The sequence below is a fragment of the Zalophus californianus genome, chromosome 12 (genome assembly GCF_009762305.2).
Source record: "Zalophus californianus isolate mZalCal1 chromosome 12, mZalCal1.pri.v2, whole genome shotgun sequence".
Taxonomy (NCBI): Eukaryota; Metazoa; Chordata; class Mammalia; order Carnivora; family Otariidae; genus Zalophus; species Zalophus californianus.
In genome coordinates this window covers 37,446,891-37,472,496 of record NC_045606.1, presented here as the reverse complement: position 1 = coordinate 37,472,496, position 25,606 = coordinate 37,446,891, and the positions used below count along the sequence as shown (strand labels likewise).

The window sequence follows — 25,606 nt, the reverse complement described above, 5'->3', positions numbered from 1 at the left end:
CACTTATCACCATACACTTCTAATTCACAGGCTTCATTACTCTAATGCCTAAGAGCTCTGGAAATCTGGACATATGCTCAAAGAACTAATAGGGGTAAGATGGCTGTAAAGTTTCCTTCATTCACAATTAATTATCGAATGCCCAATTTGTGCCATAGACGGGGTGGGGGGTGGGGACAACACAAAAATTACAAAGACATGGAGCTCCCTGCCCTTAGGAGCTGACAGTCATGCAGATTATTTGGTTGAAGGAGAGTAACAAAAGGACTTTTAAAGCGGAAGTTTGTGAGATAAAGTACAAATGAATTTCCTAGAGATCTAGGATGAGTAGGCACTCAAATACTTTTTGATTGTTGGTCCACTGGTAATGGAGAGCACGCCTATACTCATAAACCTATAGAGGCTATTTTCTTAGCTCTAGAATCAAGACTGTGTCCTGTTACTCTATTACTGTTAAGTGTTCATGTGATTAGGAAAATTCCTTCAGTTATGAGGAAATCCCTGGTTGGTTACAGAATAGAGACAAAGTAATTAAACTAAAATTTACTCAGGTGACTTTACCTGGGGGCTGTGAGCACCCTAGTCACCTATATCTCACGGCTTTGCCCTACGATGCCACTCTTCAGGTCATCCAAGTTTGACAGGGTAGAGGCCCTGATCATACTGATTTTCCAATATAGGCACACAGCATTAACCACACTGCAGCTGTCTCCAGTAGAGCTGAGAGAAGGAGAATGACTCCCACTTCACCTTCTATTCTCATCCCTCTGCCTGTCTACCTGAATTCAGTGATGACTTAAAAAGCACTTTGATCCTTTACATGCTTCAGTGGCATTTCCCCAAATAGTTCAGAATATTTTAACTTCACCTTGTTGTATTTTAGACTTCAGAGAAGGAGCAGCCTGCAGTTAAAAACTGAACCATAATAAATTTCTCTCTGTTAAATCTCCTTATAAGTTTGCACATTTCCAGTTGAATCGTGGCAAACTATGTCCCTGGAGAATTTCCTTGAGCTTTGCAGTTTTATAATGTAACTGTTCTTCATAATAAAGCACTGACGTTCTCCTACATGGTGGCAGGACACTATATTTGCTATAAACCTGTATGTGCAGAGAGATGTGGGTATGCATGTATAGCCAAAGACAACCTGTGGGTATACATGTGTGTGTCTGTTTAATAATCAAAGCTAATTCTTTCCTGACTTTTCATCATACAGTCACATATTCTATCACATGGGGTTGCTCAGCAGATACATATCACACTCTTGACCATCTGTTTCACAGTTATGTGATACCAGTTGCACAGGAGATCAGATGATAAAATGTAGATGAATCAAAACTCTTATTACCTTTCCTGACCCAAAAAAAAAAAAAAAGTACATGCCCCAGGTAGGCTGGAATCTCCATCTCCATCTTTGTAAATGAAGAGCAGCATTAAAAAAAAAAAGATGTATCATAATAATTGGTAGAGTAGGTGGTTCATTTAATTCATGAACTGTCATGACGAGTCCCACCATCCCCCCTTCCCTTCCTCTCAACCACTCCTACCTACAATTCCGAGGTCAAATGCTATGAATATATATTCTCTCAATTTTAACACAGAGCTAAATTTAACTTCCAGAATTACCTCTCCAAAACTTTGCCTCTGTTCTAGTAGACTTAGCAAACACTAAATTAACACCTCAAAACAACATTCACAACTGTAAGGTGTCTGATTATTCATGTAGCAAATCAAGAATTCTATAATACAGGTTTGAAATCGTATATCTACAAAGCACTTCTAGATGTAAAGATTATCTAATCCAGCACCTTCATTTTAGAGAATTCAAGTACGGAGTTGGAACCAATTCAATCTGTTTGACACTGTTAACAAAATCATTAAGCAAAATATAACACAAAATCGAAAAGAGTCTTTCAGCCAGTAGATACAGATTCGCTTAAAAATAATAAACATGGGGCGCCTGGGTGGCTCAGTTAAGCAGCTGCCTTCAGCTCAGGTCATGATCCCAGGGTCCTGGGACTGAGCCCCACATCCGGCTCCCTGCTCATGGGGGAGTCTGCTTCTCCCTCTGCCCTTCCCCCTGCTTCAGGCACGCGCTCGCGCGCTCTCTCTCTCTCAAATAAATACAACAACAACAAAGAAAACTGAACTTGTCTTTAAAACTTGGCCAATGCCAGCCCAACACCTACCTCAAGTAAAATAAATGCCAAAAGCAAGGTCAGTGTATCTTCAGCAACACAAATTCACTGGAAAAGAAAGCCATGGAAACAGCCACTCCCATCTAAATACTTTTAGAGGCGCACATTCATACACATAGAAGTGGTATTTTAAGAACCCACAGCCAGTCTAATTCATGCAGAAAAATCCCTAAAAGGAACATTTCCATTATTATTGTGTTGGTTAGTATATGTCCTATTTGCATTAACTTAAACTCAATGTTCTCTTTATTCATTTTCATGACTACTTTTAGCATTTTTATAAAGTGACATCCCTTTGTGGGAACAGTATCTCACTGTATGACATCAGGCCAACAGGAAAAAGATTTTAATTTACAATGACCTGTCAAAAGGCTATTGCTTGAAATCAAATAAGGAGTTACTAGAATACCATCTGAAGCTCACCACGCCTTCAGAAAAGAAAACAAACCCAGTATCTGAGGAGCACTTATTTTTGCAATGCAAATTAAGACTGAAAGAAGTACTATGTCAGTCCACTGATGATTTAGTATAATATTCACATTTGTCACTCTGGAGCCTTTGTTAAGGATGATCGCAAATCCGGTATCAGAGGGCAAAATACAGCTAGAAAAATGTACAAAGGAAATAAAGAAAAACTTTCAGCTGACCAGGCAAAGTAATTCTACAGAAGGTAACCACCATCTGCGTATTTGGCCATTTCTTGGATGGATGCGTTAAAAATCTAGGGCTTAACCTGCAAGACCCTGACAGCTAGGCATAGCACTGGTTCTTTTCTGCCCTGAACTCTGCTTCCAAATCTGCCACCACCCTTGGACACAGCTCTGAGTTACTATTACAGTTTTTAAAAGGTCCAGTAGTACCGACTGACTTGATCAGAAATAAATGTGAGTCACCGCCTTTACATCTCTGTACCTTTTTGACCTTCCCTGATCAGAAGTGCTCTTCCCCAGTCTCAATCCATGAATGCCACCAGCTTTCCTCAGAATTACTCAAAGTACCCTACTTCACCTACCAACCCACTAGCAAGATTGTTAAACCTCTATACTTCTTAAAATCTTTCTAAACGTCTATTTCAAGCTTTCCCCAAAGCATTGTTTCTGAATCTTTGTTCCTCCAAAATGTGGGCCTGAGCCACCATGCTGCCTCCCCATACTCCCACAAGGTCTTACTACCTTCTCCTGGTCTTTCCTCTCCTCACGGTTCCCCAGTGCCATAGAAACCCAGATCCAGCTCTAAGCACCCACTGCCCTCCCCAAAGGGCCCCATCAGTTCTTCCATCCAATTTTGCAACTGTTGTATCAAAAACAATCAACTCCCTCTTTATACGCAGCTAATTCCTTCACTACCTCCCATTTACTGAGTACCGGTTATAAACCAAGCAGGAGGCAAGTTTCTATTATGGGTGGGAAGGAGAAATACAGGAATTGAATAAGAAACAATCACATATGATTTTTGCACTTAAAGGTTAACTTTATAAAAAAACAGCACCTCTCATCACCTTCTGCTAATGTCTTTCCCCAGCTTGCCCTCTGCCTGTCTTGACCCCCATTCTTATAAATATTCACCAGTCTTGTCCCTGTTCATTTGGATTCCTGCATACCCACCCCATCCCCATCTCCATACCTGTCCCTTCCATCCAACTTCCACCCTCCATCAGAGTGGCCTCTCTAGTATGCAAATCCAACCATGCCTTTCCATGCTCAAAATCCCTTCCCATGACTGGTAAGTTTTCAGAAAAGTTTGCAAACTCCTAAGTCTAGCACCAAGAACAGCCCTGATCTGAATCTGCCTTACCATGTACCAACAACATTAAACTACTTTAAGATCTGCAACAGATAACGTTTTTCTCTCCTCTGTGCCTCCCTATTACCTTGCACACCTTCCCCTTCCTCTGCAAACACTTACTAAACCTTAAAAACTTAGCTAGAGCTTCATCTTCTCCCAGAAGCTTCTCCTCACTGATGTCCAGAACCCAAGTGACCTTTCTCTGCCCTCAGTGTCCTGTGCACACTTCTACCACAGAGCATCTCTCACTACATTATAACTGCTGACTTACCCACCCATCTCTCCCACTGGAATGCAGGCTTTTTGAAAAAGAATATGTTCTAATATGTAATTTAGGTGATTAGCTTAGTGCTAGCTTAGAGCAGACATTCTTTACAAGAAGATGCTCTCTTAGCAGAAGCAATTTGGACTAAGAATTTGTCAATTAATTGAAAAAAGCATTTAAGGGGGGAATCATAAAAAGTGATTTATATTTTTATCAGGTCTAGATTAACATAAGACATCTAAAAGTACATTCCTTCACTGATCTCTGGATATCAGGCCAGGGCCTTTGCTTTGGGTTTACGTGTGCAGATTAACAATCAGCATTATTCACCAGCTACAGTGGTCAGTTTGACCTCCTTAAAGTGGACGAAAAACTTAAAGACACTTGAAAAATAACTGGAGTAGTTGATCATTTTAGCTATTTGTTTAAACAGTTGTACTAATCCCCATCACCCTCATTTTAATTCAACAGCAAAATTTTTAGGTGAGGGGTGCCTGGGTGGCTCAGTTGGTTGAGCAACTGCCTTCTCCTCAGGTCACCATCCTAGAGTCTCAGGATCGGATCCCACATCAGGCTCCGTGCTCCGTGGGGAGTCCGCTTCTCCCTCTGGCCCGCTCCCCTTTCACTCCCCTCTCTCTCAAATAAATAAAATCTTTAAAAAAAGGATTTTTAGGTGACCTCCTCATCAGATCTTTCTGAAGATTTCAATTTACACTTTTATAGAAAAAACATTTAACACTCACATTTTATCAATATACATATTATTCAATTAAATACACACCTAGAAAGACAAGAAACAAGCAAAAACAGGTTTAGATCTAAGCATCTAAGATAAACGTCTACTGAAAGAACAGAAGGAATGAAAGAGAAAGAATGGAGAACTGATGGGTTTCCTCCAGCTTTTCAGACCAGCAACATGTAAGAGGGAAGCACTACAGCAAAATCGTGAGGTCAACTACTCCTTTAAATTCCCCGGGGACTCCCCATAGTTTGCACCTAATTCCAACTCCACAGTATCCAAGTCTGTCCTTGAAATATTACCTGCCTACATTCTTACCCTGCACACACACGCACACACCCGCACACCCCTACTGTTCCTCCAGTTGTTCTGATTTATCTACAGTTACCTCAAACATACCTTCCCTGGACTTAGGATGTCCCACTTCTCTACCTAATTAACTCTTAATCATCTTTAAAGTCTCAAGTACCACTTCCTCCAAAAAGCCCTCCCTGATGAGTCCCCCTCTGCCTAATGAAGGGGGACACGTCTGCACCCTGTTATATGCAGGTGACACTGTGTGCTGGCCACCCGGGGTCAGTCCTAGGTTATGCCTGTTGTTGCAGACTAAATATTAACAGCAGTCCTTTCACTGTCAGAGTGTCCCAGTTTGACAATAAATCACATGGTCCCCCTAGACACTGAGGGATACGACAAAGATGAAGCAATGGTCTATGAGCTTTTGTAAAAATAAATAAAACACATACACACACTCAGATCTTCTGGTTTCTCAAATATTTATAATGATTGTTCACCCCTGTTTTATTTTGAAAACAGTCAAAGTGTGGCCAACAAATCACATACTCACATCTTCTGACTGTAACTATCTCCCAGTACTTACTGCACTATCCTGTAAACGTTTCATTCTCCGCCTCCTCGTCAAGGCTATACAGTTCTTGGGGCGCCGGGGTGGCTCAGTGGTTAAGCGTCTGCCTTCGGCTCAGGTCATGATCCCAGGGTCCTGGGATCGAGCCCCACATCCGGCTCCCTGCTCAGCGGGAAGCCTGCTTCTCCCTCTCCCACTCCCCCTGCTTGTGCTCCCTCTCTTACTATCTCTCTCTCTGTCAAATAAATAAATAAAATCTTCACAAATAAATAAATAAATAAATAAATAAATAAGGCTCTACAGTTCTTGAGAAGGGCTTCTCGTGTTTATCTTAACATCCACACACCCAATGAGCCCAATGTTCAACGCATACCAACTATTCAGTAATGTTGGTCAACTGTTAACAATCAATTAGGAGACAACGCTTCTAAATGGCTGCAGCATAACCAGTTATTTATAAACACCTGAATCATAAATGATCTATCAACCCCGACTAATGCCCAGACGGTAACTGTAGACTGTTATAATCATATTAATCTCAAAGCAAAAATATCAGCAGCAGTAATAATACACAGTACATAACAGTATTTGACATACTGGCTCAATTTGTTCAAATAACATGAACATAACATACCATCACATGTTTTTACCAACACCACTACCACCAAAAGGTGATTTTTTTTTACAGAACACTTTTTTTGTGTCACCAGAAATGTACATAAACCCGCCAAAAAGTTACTGTATTTTTATTTAAAAAGAAAAATGCAGAAAACGGCTGAGCAATTCTCTTCCTTAGAGTGCTATTAAAAGCTATTTCTGCCTGGGGAAAATGACACACATTTTGTACCTAAACAAATTGACATGAACAAGCAAAGCCGTGTCATATTTTAGCCTAATAACAACTGTCAGGCTTCTCCCAGATAATATAATTCATGGAGGAAACATACAAACAATATGATTCGAAGACCTTGGATTATTTGTTCCTATGCAATTTATTACTAATTACTTAAAAGTCACAGAGGAAAATGGAAAACTGTTTTCTGGATAAACAAAAGTCATACTCAGCAAGAGCCTGCCTGATTAGAGAATGAGAAAACTGACTACCAAAATAATTACAAAATTATAACTTAGGTCTGGAATTAAAACCAAAGACATTTCTAAAATCAATTATCAAGGGGGTGGGAGGCAGAAATTATCCACAAAAAAAAAAAAGCATTTCCCCTCTAATCAAAGAAAAGTACAAAAGAAACCACATTTTAATAAACAGGTCAGGAAAGAAAAAGTGGGGAAGTGACTAAATGGTAAGAAATAATTCAATTGCCTTCTTTAATTCAATTTTCAGGTAAGAATACAGATATATTCACATATACAATTTACCAAAGTTGTAGCAAATTACTGTAATTTCTAAGTATTTTTACAACTTTCGTATGAAGCCTCAATTTTTATATTTTCTTGCAACTAATTACAAGCTTGGTCGATCACTTAAAGCAGAAATAAAGTTAAAGCAAAATGAATACTCTCCCCCTTCAACCCTCACAGCTATATCTCATGCAACCAGACTTTAATGACTGTTTCTGGTTAGTTATAAACTGTCATTATCTTACAGGGCATTGGATGGAGATTTCCCAAATGAAAGAGCACAACAGCTTCAGCCAGCTAGAGCAGGGGCCAGAAAAGATTACCATCTATAATGGGATCACTCAGCCTTCATTTCTAACTGCTAACTTGAAGGATTTCACTTATAAATAAATCATACAATCATTATACATGTACAAATATTATCACCATCATCCCCGTTCGGACCTTCAGATGTGGGGAGGGAATGGAGAAGGGGAAGGAGCATGGGTAAGGGACATCAAAGGTTCCAACCACTGATTGTGTACCTACTATGTGCCAGGCACTGCAGCAGTCCAGAAGACAAAGTCCCTGCCTTCAAACTGGAAACAAACTTTATTAAGTAGATCATATGTCAGCAGGATCTGAATCCAATCTGATTCCAAACCATATGATCTTCCTACTACGACTACCACTACTACAAACTGCCCCAACAGGGAGAACTCCGTTCACAGGTTTTCTAAGAAAAACAGAGGCAGAAGAACAACTCCACTAAGATATGAGGAAAAAAACTGTGGGGTTTTTTTGTTTGTTTGATTTTTGTTTTTTTTTTTTTTTTTTTCCTGAAACAGCTTCAGAGGTTAGAACCAAGTAAGAAAACCTAACTGTGAGAGTTAATTTTATGTGTCAACTTGGCTGGGCCAGGATGCCCAGATACTTGGCCAAACATTATTCGGGATGTTTCTGTGAGGGTGTAAGATTAATTTGAATGAGATTAATGAATGAGATTCATTTTGAATGAGATTAACATTTAAATCGGAGTAAAGCAGATTGCCCTCCATAACGTGGATGGGCCTCATATAGTCAGTTGAACACCTGAATTGAACAAAAGACCAAAGTCGGAATTCTCCAGATGGTCTTTGGACTTCAACCCTTACTCTCCAGCCCGCGTCCTTCCCTGAGTCTACAACTTGACAGATTTTGGACTTAAACTACGTCAGCCCTTCCCTGGGTGTCCAGCCTGCCAGGCCCACCCTGTAGTTCTTGGACTCGCCAGCCTTCATAATCGTGTGGGCCAAATCCTTAAATAAATCTCTCCCTGTCTGTGTCTGTTTCTCTCTCTCTCTCTCCCCCCCTCTGTCTCTTCCTTACCCCCCCACACATACACATCTATTGATTCTATTTCTCTGGAGAACCCTGACTAATAATACTACCTAGACATTAAATACAAAACATGGAAAAAAGACACCTTCAAAAGTATTTCACATTAACTTGTTGTGATGAGCCCCAGGTGTTGTATGTAAGTTCTGAATCACTAAGTTCTACACCTGAAACTAACATTACACTGTAGGTTAACTAACAAATTTAAATAAAACCTGGGGGAAAAAAGTATTTCATATTAATATTTACAGTCTATTTCCACCATCCTCCAGTGAGAGGAATCAATTCTACTTAGTCAGTGGTTCCTTTCTAGATTAAGGGTAAGAATTTCACAAAACAGTAAGAGCCAAAACCAAGTAATTTCAAACTAAAACTTCTGATTGCTATATCTGCAAATGGGGCAATCTCCTGAGAGTTCTCTAGTTCCTTAAAAATACTACTCACAGAACTCATTATTCAGAGAAGGAACCAGCAACATAAAAATTCCACAAGCATCAGAATCTCCAATGGAAAAACACAAGTTTCATCTCAAAGTTAGTTGGGTGCATAATAATGTTGCCTTTTCTCCTTTCTATAATCCTTAAAATTATATACAATCAATCATACGAGTATTACTACTATAAAATCAATATTCAATAAAATACAAATAGAATTTATTAGCCACATTGTATGTAGTAAGGTTTAAGTACACCTCATGGAAAATGATAATGCAGCACCGGTGTATATAACAAGACAATTTAAATTAGGACTTCACCAGAGCTTACAAAACACCAGAATTGCTTAAAATTGTAAGATTTGAGTTATCAGTTGATCTAATTAGGCCAGAAGCAATACTTTAAACTTTTAATTTCAGAAAGCTCTGCCACTCAACAAAAATATTTCTGTTATCACCTATATGATCCAGCATTATCTACAAAAGCTTTTCAAAAGTGGAACACTACCCAATCCAGTGCATGAGGAACTGACCCTTTGACCCTAACTAAAAATATTATATACTACCATATAGTCTAATCATACATCAAATGAATCATCTTTTCAGCTAAAACTTTTGTTAAGAACAACAGGAAACTACATATTGGCTGGTGTTTTGTAACAGGAAACATATTCAAAAGAATGCTGTGGAGTCCTAGAACTCAAAATCCTGTTTTTAACTGAGAGCATGCAAATGTTTTCATAGGATTACATATAGTCAAGATACTAAACTTGACATCTCTACTCTCTCAACTTCTGAGAGAGAAAAGCTGTTGAGGCTCAATAATTTAACAGATCAAAAAGAAAGACGTGGGAGAATTGTTAGGCTTTTAAAAAACAAATATTTATTATTTTTAGTAAGACTAGTCATTAAAATATTTTTCTCTTCAAATCCAGAATATATGCTCAGTTTTTAAAAGCATACTTTAGGTTACAAGTTAGGATATCACACACAAAATAGCAACTCAAGGAAAGTATCTAACACCTATGCAAATGTTATGATCATAATTTAAAACACACTGGAAGGTCTTCCCCCCATAATATTCACAAGCTTAACCACAAATGTGGGATCAATTTTACCAAGGATTAAAAAGTATGCACTTAATGAATTCAATTGTCAAAATACACCCATTTTCTTAAACCAACACTTTCTTCAGCATTCCATAAATTTATACTCTCCAATCAAAATTTTTCTGTGACATAATGACCTCCAAAGAAAACATTAAAAATTAATCATTTTAATCTTGGACGATGTGAAAATATGTTTCTGTCAACTTCTTAAGTTGTTATCACTGATCATTCCAATGTGTTCCCATCACCTTTTTTTTACATATAATTAAAGAAGTAACATATGCTCACTGTAACTCTAGAAAAATATAAATAATTTTTTTAAACATCACCTTTATTCTCTCCACCCAGGAATTACCATACTTAACATTTTGACACATGTGCTCTCAATCTTCATTCTAGGTACACATACACTAAAAGTAAAGTGGTGATAAAAATGCATGTTAAGTACTTAACCAGTCTTTTTACCCTAGAGTATACTGGGTATAGCAATAGTCTTCACCTTTAGAATTTTAGAAGACATGACCTATAATAGATTTATCCTATTACCCTACATGCATATATCATAATTATTATGACATTTATGTATTATGACTATTTTAGACATGTCAGTTCTTTCTACCAACTTTCTACCAAGACAAATAACAACTCTGATGTACTCCTTACCAACAGTCACTGACCAAAAAAACACATTGACCATAAAAACAACTCAGAACTCATATCCAAAAATGGCCTGTAAACACATGAAAACATTTAACCTCATCAATAAGTCAGCATAAATCATAGAATGTATGAGAGACGTTCTTCACCCACCAAACTGAAAACTATAAAGCATATAAATAACACCAAGTTATTGGTGCAGGGATTGTGAGAAAACCATTCCAATGTAATGCTAATTATAAACTAATACAACCTTTCTAAATAATAATTCAGGTGGTATGTATGAATAGCTTTAAAATATTTTAGCCAATTAATTTTATTTTTAGAAATCTATACTAATCACAGATAATTCTAGATCCTGAACAAAAAACTACATATAGGGTTAATTCCTTTTTAATGCTAATATACTGTTATGCACATATATCAAAAGTCAGTGAAGACTTGCTCTATGTTATCATCAGTCTTGTATTCTGCTTTCCATATTATTTTGTAGATTTTCACTTCTGATTCAGTTTTTGTGTTCATAAGGCTTGTTTGTGTGTTTGTTTAATGTTCAGCGCCCAATCTTAAAATTTCTATAAGGAAATGTGTGCTCTGGGCATAGTATATTATATAATAAGTCATGCACAACTTAAATTACTGCATTTTATTATTCTACCTACAGAAGAAACTTCTAAAAATAAATACATCTTAGGTATAGGTGCACAAGGTGATAGTCAAACACCCTACAGTTACTTTTGCCATCCCCCCTGAGAAATGGGTTCTTTTAAAAGTATATGTATATATGTATCAGTTGATTCAAAGTGCGAGTGTGAATTTATGTCTTTTTCTTTCTTTACGAAACAACTTTGCACATCCATTTTATCTGAAACAAGTGACTGGTAAAAGAACCCATCAATACAGCACCGACTCACAAGTTGATCTTAAATAACAACCAATAAACTGGCTTTCCCCTCTCCTCAACTGAGGTCCCTTACAGTGGAAGGAAAACTCTTCAAAACCCTGAAAAGGTACCTCTGATTTTGAGTACAATTTAAAATCCTTGTATCTGGGGCTCCTGGGTGGCTCAGTCAGTTAAGCGTCTGCCTTCGGCTCAGGTCATGATCCCGGGGTCCTGGGATCAAGTGCCCTGTCGGGCTCCCTGCTCAGCGGGGAGTCTGCTTCTCCCTCTCCCTCTGATCCTCCCCATCCCCTCATGCTCTCTCTCAAATAAATAAATAAAATCTTTAAAAATAAAATAAAATAAAATCCTTGTATTCAAGATTAGACAAATTTCCAAGCATGAATGTACCCCCCGTGGAACTTTATCCTGACATACTTTTGGGAAAGAGGAACATAAGTAAAAAGTAATTTTTGGAGGGCAGCTCTTAAGTAGATGAAAGAGAAGGGTCCACCCCACTGTATAGTGACAGACCTGAAGGCACAGAGTCACTCAGTTTCTCAAGGTTATGCCAGTCCAAAAGCATCACGGGGAAAATTCCACAAAGAGCTACTCTGGAAGCCTCTCACCCAGTCACTCCTCCATAATCACGACTCTTTATCTTTTAGATCCTTGCCAACCACTACGTGTTCCAATCTAGCCCACTGTATTTCAGCTGGTAGAGAAAACAACTTGGAGGATCAGCTTTCCCCAAAATAAAACTCATTATCTGACTTAAAGAGAGGAGACTAACAGGTCTATGAGACATTTCACTTAAAACCACTTTTCCTGATACATAAATATATAGGGGAAAGTTTTTCTTAAATCCCTCTGAAAATAGATTAAGTAAGTGAAGAACAAAACTTTCCTCCTCCTGAAAGATAAAATTCCCAGATGTCTTTATACTCTGCCTGATTCATTGTCCTTTTTGTAAGAATAGATGCGTGAGAGAGCAAGTTAGACTGAAAAATTAGGAATTTTGCAAAAAAAAAAAATATCAATATCTCAATCATGTTGAACTGTGCTATGAAGCTATTTCCAGAACAAAAGGGAGTGAAGCAATTAATATGTCAGCAACCATATCACAAAACATTTCTTTATTCTTAGGTTCCTCAGAAGGGTGTTTAATATATAGTTCAACCCATACTTGCAAAAGTTGAGTTGCTCTCAAAAGCCACTGTATAAAAATGTGCTCCCTTGGATTTAAAACTTTAATCATTTTAAACTATAATTTACAACATAAATAACATTCTCAAGAGCAACTAATATAAATTCATTTCCACACTGCAACAAAAGATGTCCATTTCCCTTTGAAATAACAGCACAAATATTTATGATAGTGGTACTTATCGTACAAATCTGTTTAAGAGATAATCAGAGAATCACAAGAGGCTAAAGCTGAGAAGAGGTCTTTTACAAGATAGCCTCCATTACAAATAAGAAAGCCAAGGCCTCAAGAGGCAATTTGTCAAGTTTACAGAATATCAAGTCACCCTTTGTGTTACTTTCATTACCAGTTAATACTATTTAATAGCAATATAGATACTATGCTTCAGTAAATAACATGCAATAAACTAAATGAATGCCTGCCCCAAATTACTCATCTCATAAGTGATTACATTACGATAACAGTCAAGTATGGTATATGAACTCTGTATTAAAATGTTGAAGAATGAGGAAGAATTTTAAAGATAAAGAGTGAAGTTTGTCTCTGAACAATCCCGATGAACATAAAAGAATAATGAAAGCAACAACGTAAGAGCAGTAGGATGGAAAGAAGCTGATCAGATCATCAGGAAAGGACAAGGGTCCCTCGTGCTAAGAGCAATGTAAACATGAAATCAGCATTAGTGTTATTTGTGCCTTTACGATAGCCCTGCACTGAAGCAAACACTTAGGCTCCATCAGTAGCAATTTCAGATTACATGCAGGGAAGTCAGTGTCCCTCACAAGGGAGCTATTCCAACCATCCTCTTCAATACAGGCACCATTCTTCCTCAGTTTTCAAATACCCTCATCCCCTCCTGGACCCTGCTGTCGCCTTGGCTTGTTTTTTTGTTTTGTTTTGTTTTCTTCTCTCCACGAAACTGCATAAGGGACAGACAGTATCTGTTGCTCCCACATCTTGTCACTTGATCTTTAGACCATGTCAGCACCCGGAAGATTCTTTTGCCCCTGCTCCTTAGGCTCTCCTATAGTCTGCTGTCCTCAGGGTATCTTAAATTTTACCATATCGCAAGTCACACTCATTGTGTATCCTACATTCCTTTCAAAAAGCATGCCCCTGATTCCATTTATATGAAATGTCCAGAAGAGGCAATCTATAGGGACAGAAAGTAGATTAGTATTTGCCAGAGGATGCAGGAAGAAGGGGGACTGGGAGTGACTGCTAAGAGGCACAGGGTTTCTTTCTAGGGGGATGGAAATGTTCTAGAATTAGATGATAGTGATGGTTGCACAACACCGTGAATATACTGAAAGCCATCGAATTGCATGGTGAATTTTATGTTATTTGAATTTTATCTCAATAAAAAACTGCAAATTAAAAATAAATGAAAATAAGCACATTCACAATGCTGTACAACTACACACACGCACGCACACATACGCGCACGCGCACACACACACATACAGGGTGTCCCTCCTTCTAACTTTCCTCTCACCTTGCAAAATAATAAACTCCCAAAGGTGGAATTATTAAAGCAGCAGTCAAATGATCATCTGTCAGCAATGTGCTCTTCAAGAGCTAACTGGAGTGAGGGGAAAATTACACTAGATTACCTTGAAGGATTTTTCATCTGTAAGTATCTATGTCACAAACCAAAATGAAGAAATGAGAACCAGGGGAAAAATTTTTAAGTGACCAGGAAGAAAAAATATGAATACTCTCTTCCCATTTAAAATGAGAACTGTAGAATATAACGAAGCAAAAGAACAAAAATGAAGCAGATCCAGAAAGGAAGAACACAGAATATTAAGAAAAGAATATTAAGTAAATTGAGTAACGGCACAAAAACCAAGAAATGATATTCAGAGTTTAATATACCAATGCTTGTTGTGTTTATAGAGAAATTATTCCATAGCTAACCATATCTCTCTAGAGAAATTCCAAAACCTTTTTTGTCCTTGAGTGGTGAAGATGTTGCAAAAAAATCTAATGCAGATGAGATTTAAATCAGATTACTACTGATGGGCATGTAACTGGGTTAATAAGGTAAACAAGGTGTGGATAACAGAAGGTTATTTTCCCCTAAATACAGCCTCTTCCCTTTAAAATCCACTAACCCAACAACCCGTGTCCTGTGTGAGGAAGTTTAGAGGGGAAGACAAAAAATTATGGAGGATACAAAAAACAAAAAACTGTATCTTTCTACTACAAATAAGTGCCAGAAAACATCTATAATAGTTTGTTGCAGAAAAGAACCTTTTTTGAATACCAAATAACCAGCATTTAGTAAAATAGAGAAGAGGTATTAGTACACACACTCAATATTAGAAAAGGGGTACATTAAAATATTTGTATATTAAATTTGTACAGTACAGTAAAATATCTGATATATTTACCTGGTTATAAACCATAGGTTACAAGACATCAGAATTTTAAAGGAAGTCCAATTTAAATGTTATGACATCAAAGTTATCCAAATACAAAGAAATAAGACAACAATCCTTATACTCTCTCTAGTTTATTAATTTAGGCTTCCAAAAAAATGAAAGAAATGGAATTTCGGAGTCTATCAAGAACTTCTTCCTCCTGTTTTTTATAATTAAAAACTTATACTGTTGTATAAAACCCTTGTGTGGTCTAACACAGGAGTCTAGGGTGTGACATTTTAATGACTCAAATTTTTTATGTATTTAGGGATCATAATCCACTCTTGTATCCACAACCATCACGCACATTACAACTTTACACCTGTGTCAGCTTCAAAGAACATAATGCCACACAACCAGCTACAGAAGACCAATCCGGAAAGAACGTGTTAAAGGAGCTTCCCCAACATCTTGTGACCGGTTCCTTTCAGAAGTGAGAAAACTGTGCTTCACAATCATATTCCCAACGGCGATCTGTTGACCAGCAGCCTCAGCACCCACTTGACATCTTTTGAGGAATGCACGATCTCACCTGAGACCTACTGTTTGTGAATTTGCTCCATGACTGAAGAATATTAAATTCTGTTATAGAGGTCAAGAAAACAAATGCGATGGATGAAACTCATTAAGTGACGGTCACTAAGGGTAAGTAAGCTAACAGCTTAGGAGGTAAAGGCACCACTCCGAGGCTCAACAGATACAGATAATAAGAGCTTATAAGCTTCTGAAACGAAGGCCAAGTTCTTAAGATCTGTTAAAAATAGGTAAGTTAGTAAGCTGTCAGACATTCCAAAATAGAAAATACGATGGAACAAACACGAGGTTCACTTGTAGAAAGGAAAGGAAGGAATGACCAAGTCATCATCGTGCCATCTCTGGACTGCCAGACACGCCAGCTCCGTATCAGCCACCCACCGAAGACACCCAGCCTGGTCTTATTCCAGACCCGCAGGTGCCTGTCCCAAGAAACACAAAGAAAACCCAGGGAAACTGGCAAAGCTACAGCTGTGTGTAAGTGTACTTGTACCCTCTCTCGTCTGTAGAGCAAATATCATGATATCATGAGCTGAGGGGATTATTAGTATCTGGAGCCCTTGCTCAAAATCAACTGTGGTCCTCATAACCACACCCACAATGGGAAGGGTGATGTGAAAGCGAGAAGGTCGGGACACAGGAATATTGCATACCCGGGCCTCAGGTCGTAGGTCGTGTGGTCCTTCCAACCTTTGCACCTTAGCTGTGTTAACTTTCCCCATGGCTTTCCTCTTGCTTCTGGCTGTTTAAACTGATTTGATAAATACTGTGATTCAAATATTTAATTTGCTGAGCCTATTCCATAACCCGTGGGAAAGCCAGTGGTGTACTTGGAGGCTAACCTTTGCATCCAGGTGATTTCCCCCAAAATACCTACTGAATCAGAAATCTGCATTTTTAAAGACCCCAGGTGATTCATGAGCATATTAAAGTTTAAGAGCACTGAGCAAGACTATCTGAAGAAAGAGAATGACAGAAATTTGGATCTCAGAACTATACTCTGAACACCATCCCGAATAAAAGGTCTCATATATGCCCTGTGTACCAACTCAGAGCCCCAAAAGAGAAAGAGAATGCTAAGAGACCCACTTTCAACAAGTATCATGTAAGATTTAGAGAAGCACTGCTGCCCTTGGTGATTCTCCTTGGAACCCCAGCTCTGTAAAGCTCCACACAGTTGGAGAAAACACTCAGAAAAATACAGCACAACATAACTTAACATTAACCCTGCAATCTCCTTCTTGCTAAGGGAATTAGGAAAATACCCTTTTTCTTCTATGCTAAGTTTCAAGAACATCTGTCCAAAGGACACAAGGGTCCCAGAAACAGAGAAAGGGTTATGACTGCCTTAAAAAGGTTGCAGGGACCTTAGAAAGAGCATCCAAAAACGGTTCAGCAGAATAGCCTGAGAAGCATCCTTAATGGGCTATCCACTCTCCACCTCCTAGCAAGTTGCTCACCTGATCGGCTCCAGTCATTTTATGTATTTATTACATTTTATTGTATATTGCACTGTTCCCCACACATAGTAAGGGCTCAGTAAATGTTCCGAATAAATAGAGAACAATAATGAAAAATATCACCCCTTCTCTCCTGGATTCATTTAAAGCAAATCTAATTAATTCAATCTCTTCGTTTTGAGAAATTCCTGAGAATGAAGGCGTAATTCCACATCTCTAATTAGCATGGTTCATAACACTCTCTCATTCCGTGTCTCAAACTTGGATTTTATATTTTCCATTATTAATCAATCCCAGTCTAATTTTCCACAACACTGTGAAACACATCAATCTATCCACTAAGAAACAATCCATTTCTAAATGTCACCAACAATTATGTATAAGTAATATGCTACACAGGAAAGATCAGCTATCATTTTGATGCTTTTCTAGGTCCAGATTTAAGACATCTTAGGAAAGTATCTATTTAAAACAACTATAGAAGAACTGAAATAAAAACTGAGGAAATGATCACACACACACAAAGATCATAAACAAGATGTAAAATGAAAGTCTAAAAATGTTGAGAATATTTACTCTAGTGAATAAGATGAGAGAATATCAGGAAAAGAATATAAAAGTTCTAAAGATCATTTCTATAAAGAGTATGTAACCTATGGTTGCTGAAAGAGGGATATGTTTAAATTTCGAAAGAAAAGATTTAGGTTGGAAATCATAATCTCCCATTCCACAAGTGAATCTTTACAAAAAGAATAAGAAAACATAACATAGGGAATGGCTCAGCGTATTCCCTTCCAAATGGTCTATCAAATCCTATTCAATCCATGCATTTAGCACAGCCAAGGACAGTTACAGTCCTCATAGGACATTAAACTTTTCAGCACAGGTTTTCAGACTTTTTACATGGGTTTTAAATACCAACTGTTGGAGAACTGACTTCATCAGCTCACCTAAGAAAGAGGTAACATTATAGATTTGTGTGTCTTCTACATCTAACAGCATGAGCACAGACACATGATAAGCTTTCAATACTTGCTGAATTTCATTATTACCACCCTCTGAGGCAAAAATCTTAATTGGAGAATAATCTAAACACTACCATCACCAGCACCAGTAGAAAAGTAGCTCTCCAAATTTCCAAGTGAATCCACTCACATGTTAAACAATGAGAACAACAAGAAAGAGTAATTGTCTTATTCATTACACAGGCTAAGAATGAATCTTCTGTTTGCAAACTTAATCCACTTCAACTAGTACTGTTAACTGCCTACAAAACCTGGTGCATTATCTTTGTTTCATAAACCTTATGCTTGATCTATGTTCTTGATAAAATGTGTTACAACTTATATGTATGTACTCTATTTCATTCTTTATTATATAAAATAGTTTATTATATGAAAATTAAAAGGCAAAATGCTTTTTGTTATAAGCAATGGTAGGAAAAAAATCACTTGAATTTCAGAATATCATACCCCAAACCTGGTTTGTTCACCAACGAACAGCCATATTTCAATGAGAAATCCTTTAAAATGCATTAAACCCATCACCGTGCATTACATTTTGTGCAGCACGGGACCCAAATACAAGGCTGGTGCCCCATTTGGTTGAGTGGGTAGTGTTCTACTTGATAAATTTTTGTAAGCTGCTATTCCCCCATTAGGGAGTTAGTCACTGGTTTTAACAAACTCCTTGAAGAGTTCATTTCAGTTATTCCTGCCTTGCTCAATGTGAAACAATTTAATCTTATTGCTTTCTTCCTAAGGGGCAGAAAAAGGATGTTCAAAGGAAAGCACTTGGAAAGGGAACATGCATGGTGAAATTAAGGAGCTCTCTGGGTAGGCCTGAAGAAAAGACACTTCTAAAGACAGAGCCCAAGAATGGGGGGGGGGGGAGAGTAGAGGGAAGAGGTTCACAAAGGAAAGAGGGAAAACATAGCAAAGAAACTTAGCTTACTCAGAAACCACACTCACATCTCTAGTTATTTTTAAACATAGTAGTGTAACTCGGCATGGCCCATTCTGATGCAGAACTTTTGTCTTACACTAATGAAATGAAAGTCTGCCTACTAACACCTATAAATAATTTCATAGATTATTACTTTATTTCAAATTAGTATTTCATAATTAAAGCAAAGTCAAATTTCTCTTTGCTTTGTAAATTATCTCTCTTACAGCCTTATATGGAAGTTTCAAAAGATGGAAATAACAACAGACGGTGATTTCAAATTCTTTTAAAAGATACCATATCAAATTCCAAGTCTATCATATATACACACTGGACAAGCTAGGAGTCCCTAGAAAGTGGTTTCAAACTACACATTCTACCACCACAACCCTTCAGATTCCCCTAGGAGGGCATGCCAGATCTTAGGACGGAGGCTGATGGGCAAGTACACTTTGAAAAAGCACTCCAGGAGACTGTGCTACTCAACCCACCACCTCCTGCCCCTCCCGCCATTATCAGCTAATAATGTTTCACCACCCGCTACTGATGTACATTCTGCTATTTCTTCTACACCAAATGTTAACTAAGTGAAGTCATTAGAATAGAGCATCTGAATTCAAATGGCATTTATCCAGCTTTTAAGAGGTAAAAACACAGACATGAATGACAAATCAATTTAATTTCCTTTCATAAAATTTCATTTCAGGACTACATCACAAATTCGGAACCCAAAGCTACTCACAGTCACAGCTTTCCAATTAAAGTATTTAAGTCCGCTAAGATATTTCCATGAATCAAACTTTCACTACAAGTAGCAGTACAAAAAAGAAAAAAAGTAAGTTCCTACATTCCTCACAATCCACTTACACTTAAGTAAAAGATAATTCAGATTTTTTAAGCAATTAAATAAAGACTATTATTTCAAGGTCAACCATAACTCTCTCACTGTACATTATGCCTCATAACCTAGAGTGTCCAGATTCAGAAAATTTTATTACTTATGGGGACTTTTAGTGAAACTAGTTAAAGAGGTAATTCTATTTCAAACTAACACTCCTGGTTTTCAGTGTTCATATTATTCATACTCCAGTCCATTGGAATGTATCTCACAATCCCCAAACTTCCTCAACTTTACTATTAGTCAATACTGGTTTAAGCAACCATAAAGCATATTAGGAAATACATGGACATCTCCCAAACTTTTAAAATCACTTGACAACATGTGTATATCAACAACCGTGAATTCCTTATAGTTGTCAAAGCTATTCTAAATACATTTAGACCCAAATACTAAAAAACAAAACCAAACAAAACTTAGAAAAAACTTCAAAAACAAACTGAGAAAACATACTTACCTTAATTGGAGCACTACTAAACTTAATTTTCCTATTTGCTGGAATGTCGTCTTCTTCTGGCAATCCAACAATTTCCGAGTATTCCATATCAGGTTGATAGTAATTGTTTTCATCACTCTCTTCCTGCTCATCCTGCTCAGTGCCTGTCTCTCCCCAGTCTGAATTATACCTGGATCTTACCCTGTATACATTATAGTCACTGTGCATGTAAACATGGGAACTCTCAAAATGACCTGAATCTTCAGGTACTTCCTTTCCACACCTGGATCCAGAAGCATCAGCAGAGGTAAAATCACCACCTGCAAGGTCTTTCTTCTGATGCATTGCTGCCTCACTCCCAACTAAATTAGCTTCGGCGTCTTCCAAAGGTTCATTTTGTGGTGAAGGGATTTCAGACTCTGGCATTGCCTTATTTTCAGCACAAGGTTCTTCAGGAACGTCTCTGTCAATCCCGACAGGAGTCTCTTGGTTAGATGTGGAGTCCTCGGCGTCCTTGCTCTGCTGTGTCTCTTCACTGGGCATTGGGGCTAAAGAGGTACTTTTCAAAGCCACTTCTGGTACTGGAGTTGTATGACCCTTCTGAGCATCCTCTGCATCATCACCGTGTTTGCTTGGAGGAGCCCAAGAATTCGAATCCTTAAGGTGACCAAAGGTGTCAAGATTTGTAACAGTAACAGGTGGTAGATTCAGGGGGTAATGCCCAGTCACGGAGTATTCGTTGTTCTCTGCCTTCTCAGAAACAATGGCACTGGGGGAATCGGTGTTCTCAAACACTGCACTCAGTTGACTCACAGTTGGGGAGACAGCCTCTGTCCGGGAGCTAAGGCTGTCCAAGGAATCGGTACTGCCTCTGTTGGACTTCGAGCCACCCCATTCATCCTGAGGTTCACTCCCTCCAGCTTTCTCTTTCTTTGGGGAATAGCGGTTGTTTTGTCCTGATTCATGCACACTTCTCTCAAACATCTTCCGAGTTTCTGTGAACTTAGAATATGAAGGGCCATCGTACATTGTGTCAAATCTACTGATTCGTTCTGAAACGGAGGACTCCAACTTAACAACTGAGCCATCTGTTTTTTCCAGAAATTCTTTGGGCCTCATTCTTCTCTGCGGAGACGAAGGTCCACCTTTCCCCCTTGTTTTGGCAATGACTGCAGCATTTTCATTGGGTTCCATACCCATCTGCATGAATAGATTTTTAATTCTGTTGACGTTGGAGCCATATTTCCTCCCCCTGCTCTGCTGGGAGCCCTCACCTTCTTTTGTTTTTTGTTCCCCATCTGCCTTGGGTTTGTCAAAGGTACTTTTCAGTGCCTGGAACTCAGTTCTGTAAGCATTCCTGTGAGGAGAGGCACTTCTGAGAGTGGTTCGTTCACCTGAAGACTCGGTTTTCAACATTTTTACTCCAGGGGTGAAAAGCCAATGTTCATAATGATCAGGAAAAAAAAAAAACAAAAAACAAAAAAACAAAAAACAAAAACAAAACACCTCTCTTCTCTAATCACCAGTATTTGGTCAAGAAAAAGTACCTCTCAAATGGCATACTGTATCAGTGATCCTCCCAACAGGTGTATTAGGAAATTATTCAGTCAAGAGTTACACAAAATGGCTTTTTCAAAGCAAGACTAGAGGTTCATCTGTAATAGAAAAGAATGAATTTCTAAATTCATTTACTTATTTGAAACTTAAGTTTCGTCAATTAATAATACACTTTTCAAAGTGGCTTTGCCATATGTCAAACAGAAAAAAAAATTACTTATTGGAATGGGAATTTAAAAACCACGTTATACCTCTGATTGGTCTTCGGTAACAAAAATGTTTCAAACACAATTTGGAGATCCCTAGAGAAATCACACACTAATACACAAGTCACACATAAGTACAAATACACTTCGTTAGCCTAAGTTTCTGTTGCTTTTGTGAATGACCTTCAAAGAAAACAGCAGTTCACAGATCTTTAAGACATCATCAAACTGTTCAGAAAAAATGAATTTCATTTGGGATGCTCCACATCAGGCAGAATTTATTCTTTCTGTATAAGCACAATTAAAAGTTTGGATTCTATGTTTCCAAAGTCCAAAAGATGCCTAGAGAGGCTTATTTCACTCTCTCTAGTCCAATATTCTCATTTACAGCATCCCCAAAGCAACATTAGTACATTTTTCAGACCAAAACAAGCAGAAGAAAGTTCTTAAATGAAAATAAGTTTCACTCTAAGTGAACTCACATCCAATACCTGGAAGTCTCCTAAGAGTGGATTATAGAGTGAGATGTAGATTATCATGGGAATAAATGCAGGAGAACGTGACGATCAGAAAGCAAATATCACATAAAACCTCTTTTCATAGTCCTGATTTGTTTACTCCCACTTGCCTCTAACTTACTACAAGCTCAAAACGCAACGCAATACATGCTTGCTGGTCTCCACTAGCCCACAGCTGGATTTTATATCCCTATACCAGTAATCAAATACTTCAAGATCTGCTGAGGCGCAGACAATGTAGTTCTAAAGATTTTTCATTTTGTTTTTTGTTGCTTTGTTTTGTCTTTTAATATTAGGCCGAGCCATATCACCCTCACGCACAATCAGCTGAGGAAGCACACACTTTGACTTAAACCGCCTCCGAACTCGGCTTCTGGCCCAGCACGCATGCATGGCCCATGCAGACAAACAAGAAAGGCTTGAGAGTGTGGTGCCTGTTTTTTGGTAAAGCATCGACAATCTCCTTGTCCCCTGACATTTGTTGGAAGCCTTACACACCCTCCCCTCCCCCCCCTACACAGCCACCCCACTCCCTCCCCCGGCCAATTCGAACCCGAGGGGGGCGGGGGCGGGGGAGATGGGGCCGCCGGGGGACTCAAAACCTGCCCTCACAAAAGACAAACATAAATAACACCAACTTGAGAGGCAGCCGGTTCCCAAGCCTGGTTCGGGACGCAATCCCTCGGCCCCGGGGCAGGGCCGGGAGAGCAGGTGACGCCAAGCGCTATGGTAGGAGGTCGCAGTCTAGCTTTGTGCCAAAAAGCACCTGAAGTCCTAACACATTGGCTGCGGCTCCCGGCGGCTGCCAGGCGGATCCCCGTGTAGCACGGGGGAAGCCGAGCTCCCTGGCCACATTAAAAAAAAAAGAAAAAGAAAAAAAAAATTACAGGGTAATGATAATAAATCCCTTTGTTTTTCCTCCCAACGTGCCAGGAAACAATAGATCCCACTGATAATGCCTCCGATCCTCACCCTATCGCTCCCCAACCACAACCCACCCCCACCCCCAGCCTGCAACTCAGCCTTTGTACGTCCCGATTTTTTTCCTCTTCATCTCCACCCTCCCCAACTCCTCGCCCAGCGCACAGCCTCCCCCTTACCCGAGCGGGAGCCGCCGCCAGCGGGGAGGGTCGGGCGGCCGCGGCTCCCACCCCCCCTTCCTCAGAGGCGCCTCCCGCCCCACGGTGGCCGCGGCTCTCTCCGCGCCGGCCGGCTCGGCGCCCCTCCACCCGCCGCTCACGGCGCAGCGCGGAGGGCGGCTGCGGCGGCCGCTTCCACTCGCGCCGCGGCCCCCACGCGCGCCCAGCCCGCGGCGGGCGGCCCCGGGAGGCGCGCGGCGCTGCCCAACGCCATTGCGGGCGGACGGCGGCCCGGGCCGCGACACGCTCGCACACGCGGGCCGGCCTGGGGCAGGGGGTCCCGGCGCGGAAGGGGCTTGGCCCACGTGCCGTTACCCGCGCCGGGCCGGTTGGGCCGCCCGGGAGCCGGGGTGTAGTGCGGGAAGAGGCCGCGGGGGTGAGGAAGGCCCAGGGTAACAGGTGCCTCACCTCGGCTGATGGGATTAACTCTAGGGCCGCAGAGAGAGGGAGCCCGGCAGCAAAATCCCAGGAGAGGGAGAGAGAGAGGGAGCCTCTGGCGGCCAACGGAGGGCGAAAAGCACCGGCCCGAGGCGAGGCCGCCCCACCCCCTCGGCCGTGGGCAAGGGGCCTCCCCGGCCTGGGGCAAGGCCTGCCCTTCTGGGCCCCGGCCGCCTTGCTGCTCGGGGGTTGGTTCGGCGGAAACTGGGATATCGGTCGGCTCACTGCTGGGCCCCCTCAAAGTCTGCAGTGAACTTCATGACCCGAGGGCATCTAAAACCCCAGGCCACTCTCCAGGCCCGGAAGGCCAACACACAGGCCACTGTGCCCCGCCTAACACCCACCTTGACCTCAAGTCTCCACTGTTAAAAGGAAAAGGATGAGGAGGTCTTCTGACTTTCGCGTCGGGATGGAGTTTTTCAGACCCCCCACCCTCCCGCTTTTATCATTGCTCAATCCCCCTTGCTCCCCTCCCCAAAAAGACACCAGAAGTGTTACAGCCTTGCGGCAAAATATAAAACTGATCATGACAGTCAGTGTGGACCTTTAAACCAATCCTCCCAAAGACTCCATAAATGACTAAAGGATAATTTTTCAAGAAGCGAAAACCATAACTCTCATAGAAATATAAAATAAAAATGTGTCAAATATCATTTGACTCATTAATTAGGGAGCGAATCGCAAAATGTTACAACCCATTCCAACAAGGATGTGAAAAGCAGACTTTATGGACAATCAGTAAGGAGGCAAAACTGGTTAATATTCTATAAGGCGCAAAAATGAAATGTTTTGAATTATCTGTTCTACAGGAAAGTAAGGAATGGTATCTAAAAAACAAATTTTGCATTTCTATAGATAAGAACATTTACATTACTGTTAATTTCTACAGCCTATGAAATAGTAAAATGGCCTTGTCAAAGGTCAAGGTGCAGACTCCTGTAGAACAAAAAAAAACCAGAGTCCTGTAGATTACATCCAGCCTTCCACTGAAAGGACACCCAGTGATATTTGCCCATTTCAAAGTCTTAAACAAGTTTTCCCAACAGAACTATTATTATCTGCATTTCCCAGATGGGAAAACTGAGGTTTAGGTTTTGTAACTTACCTGTAGCGTTATTAACTAGTAAATGATTGTAGCTGGATATGAACTCCAGCAAGTCTGTATACAGAATCTATACTCTAGGAGCAAAATCTCTT

General features: G+C 39.8%; 1 protein-coding gene across 1 annotated transcript in view; it reads right to left on the bottom strand.

Moving 5' to 3' along the window:
• PPP1R9A (protein phosphatase 1 regulatory subunit 9A) overlaps nt 1-24,054 on the bottom strand; it is a 315,687-nt gene extending 291,633 nt beyond the window's left edge. The window contains 2 exon segments of the mRNA XM_035723249.1: nt 20,573-22,206; nt 23,933-24,054. Of these exon segments, the coding sequence (XP_035579142.1) occupies nt 20,573-21,967 (1,395 nt within the window). The 5' untranslated portion in view covers nt 21,968-22,206; nt 23,933-24,054.
• Nucleotides 24,055-25,606: the final 1,552 nt, after the last annotated feature.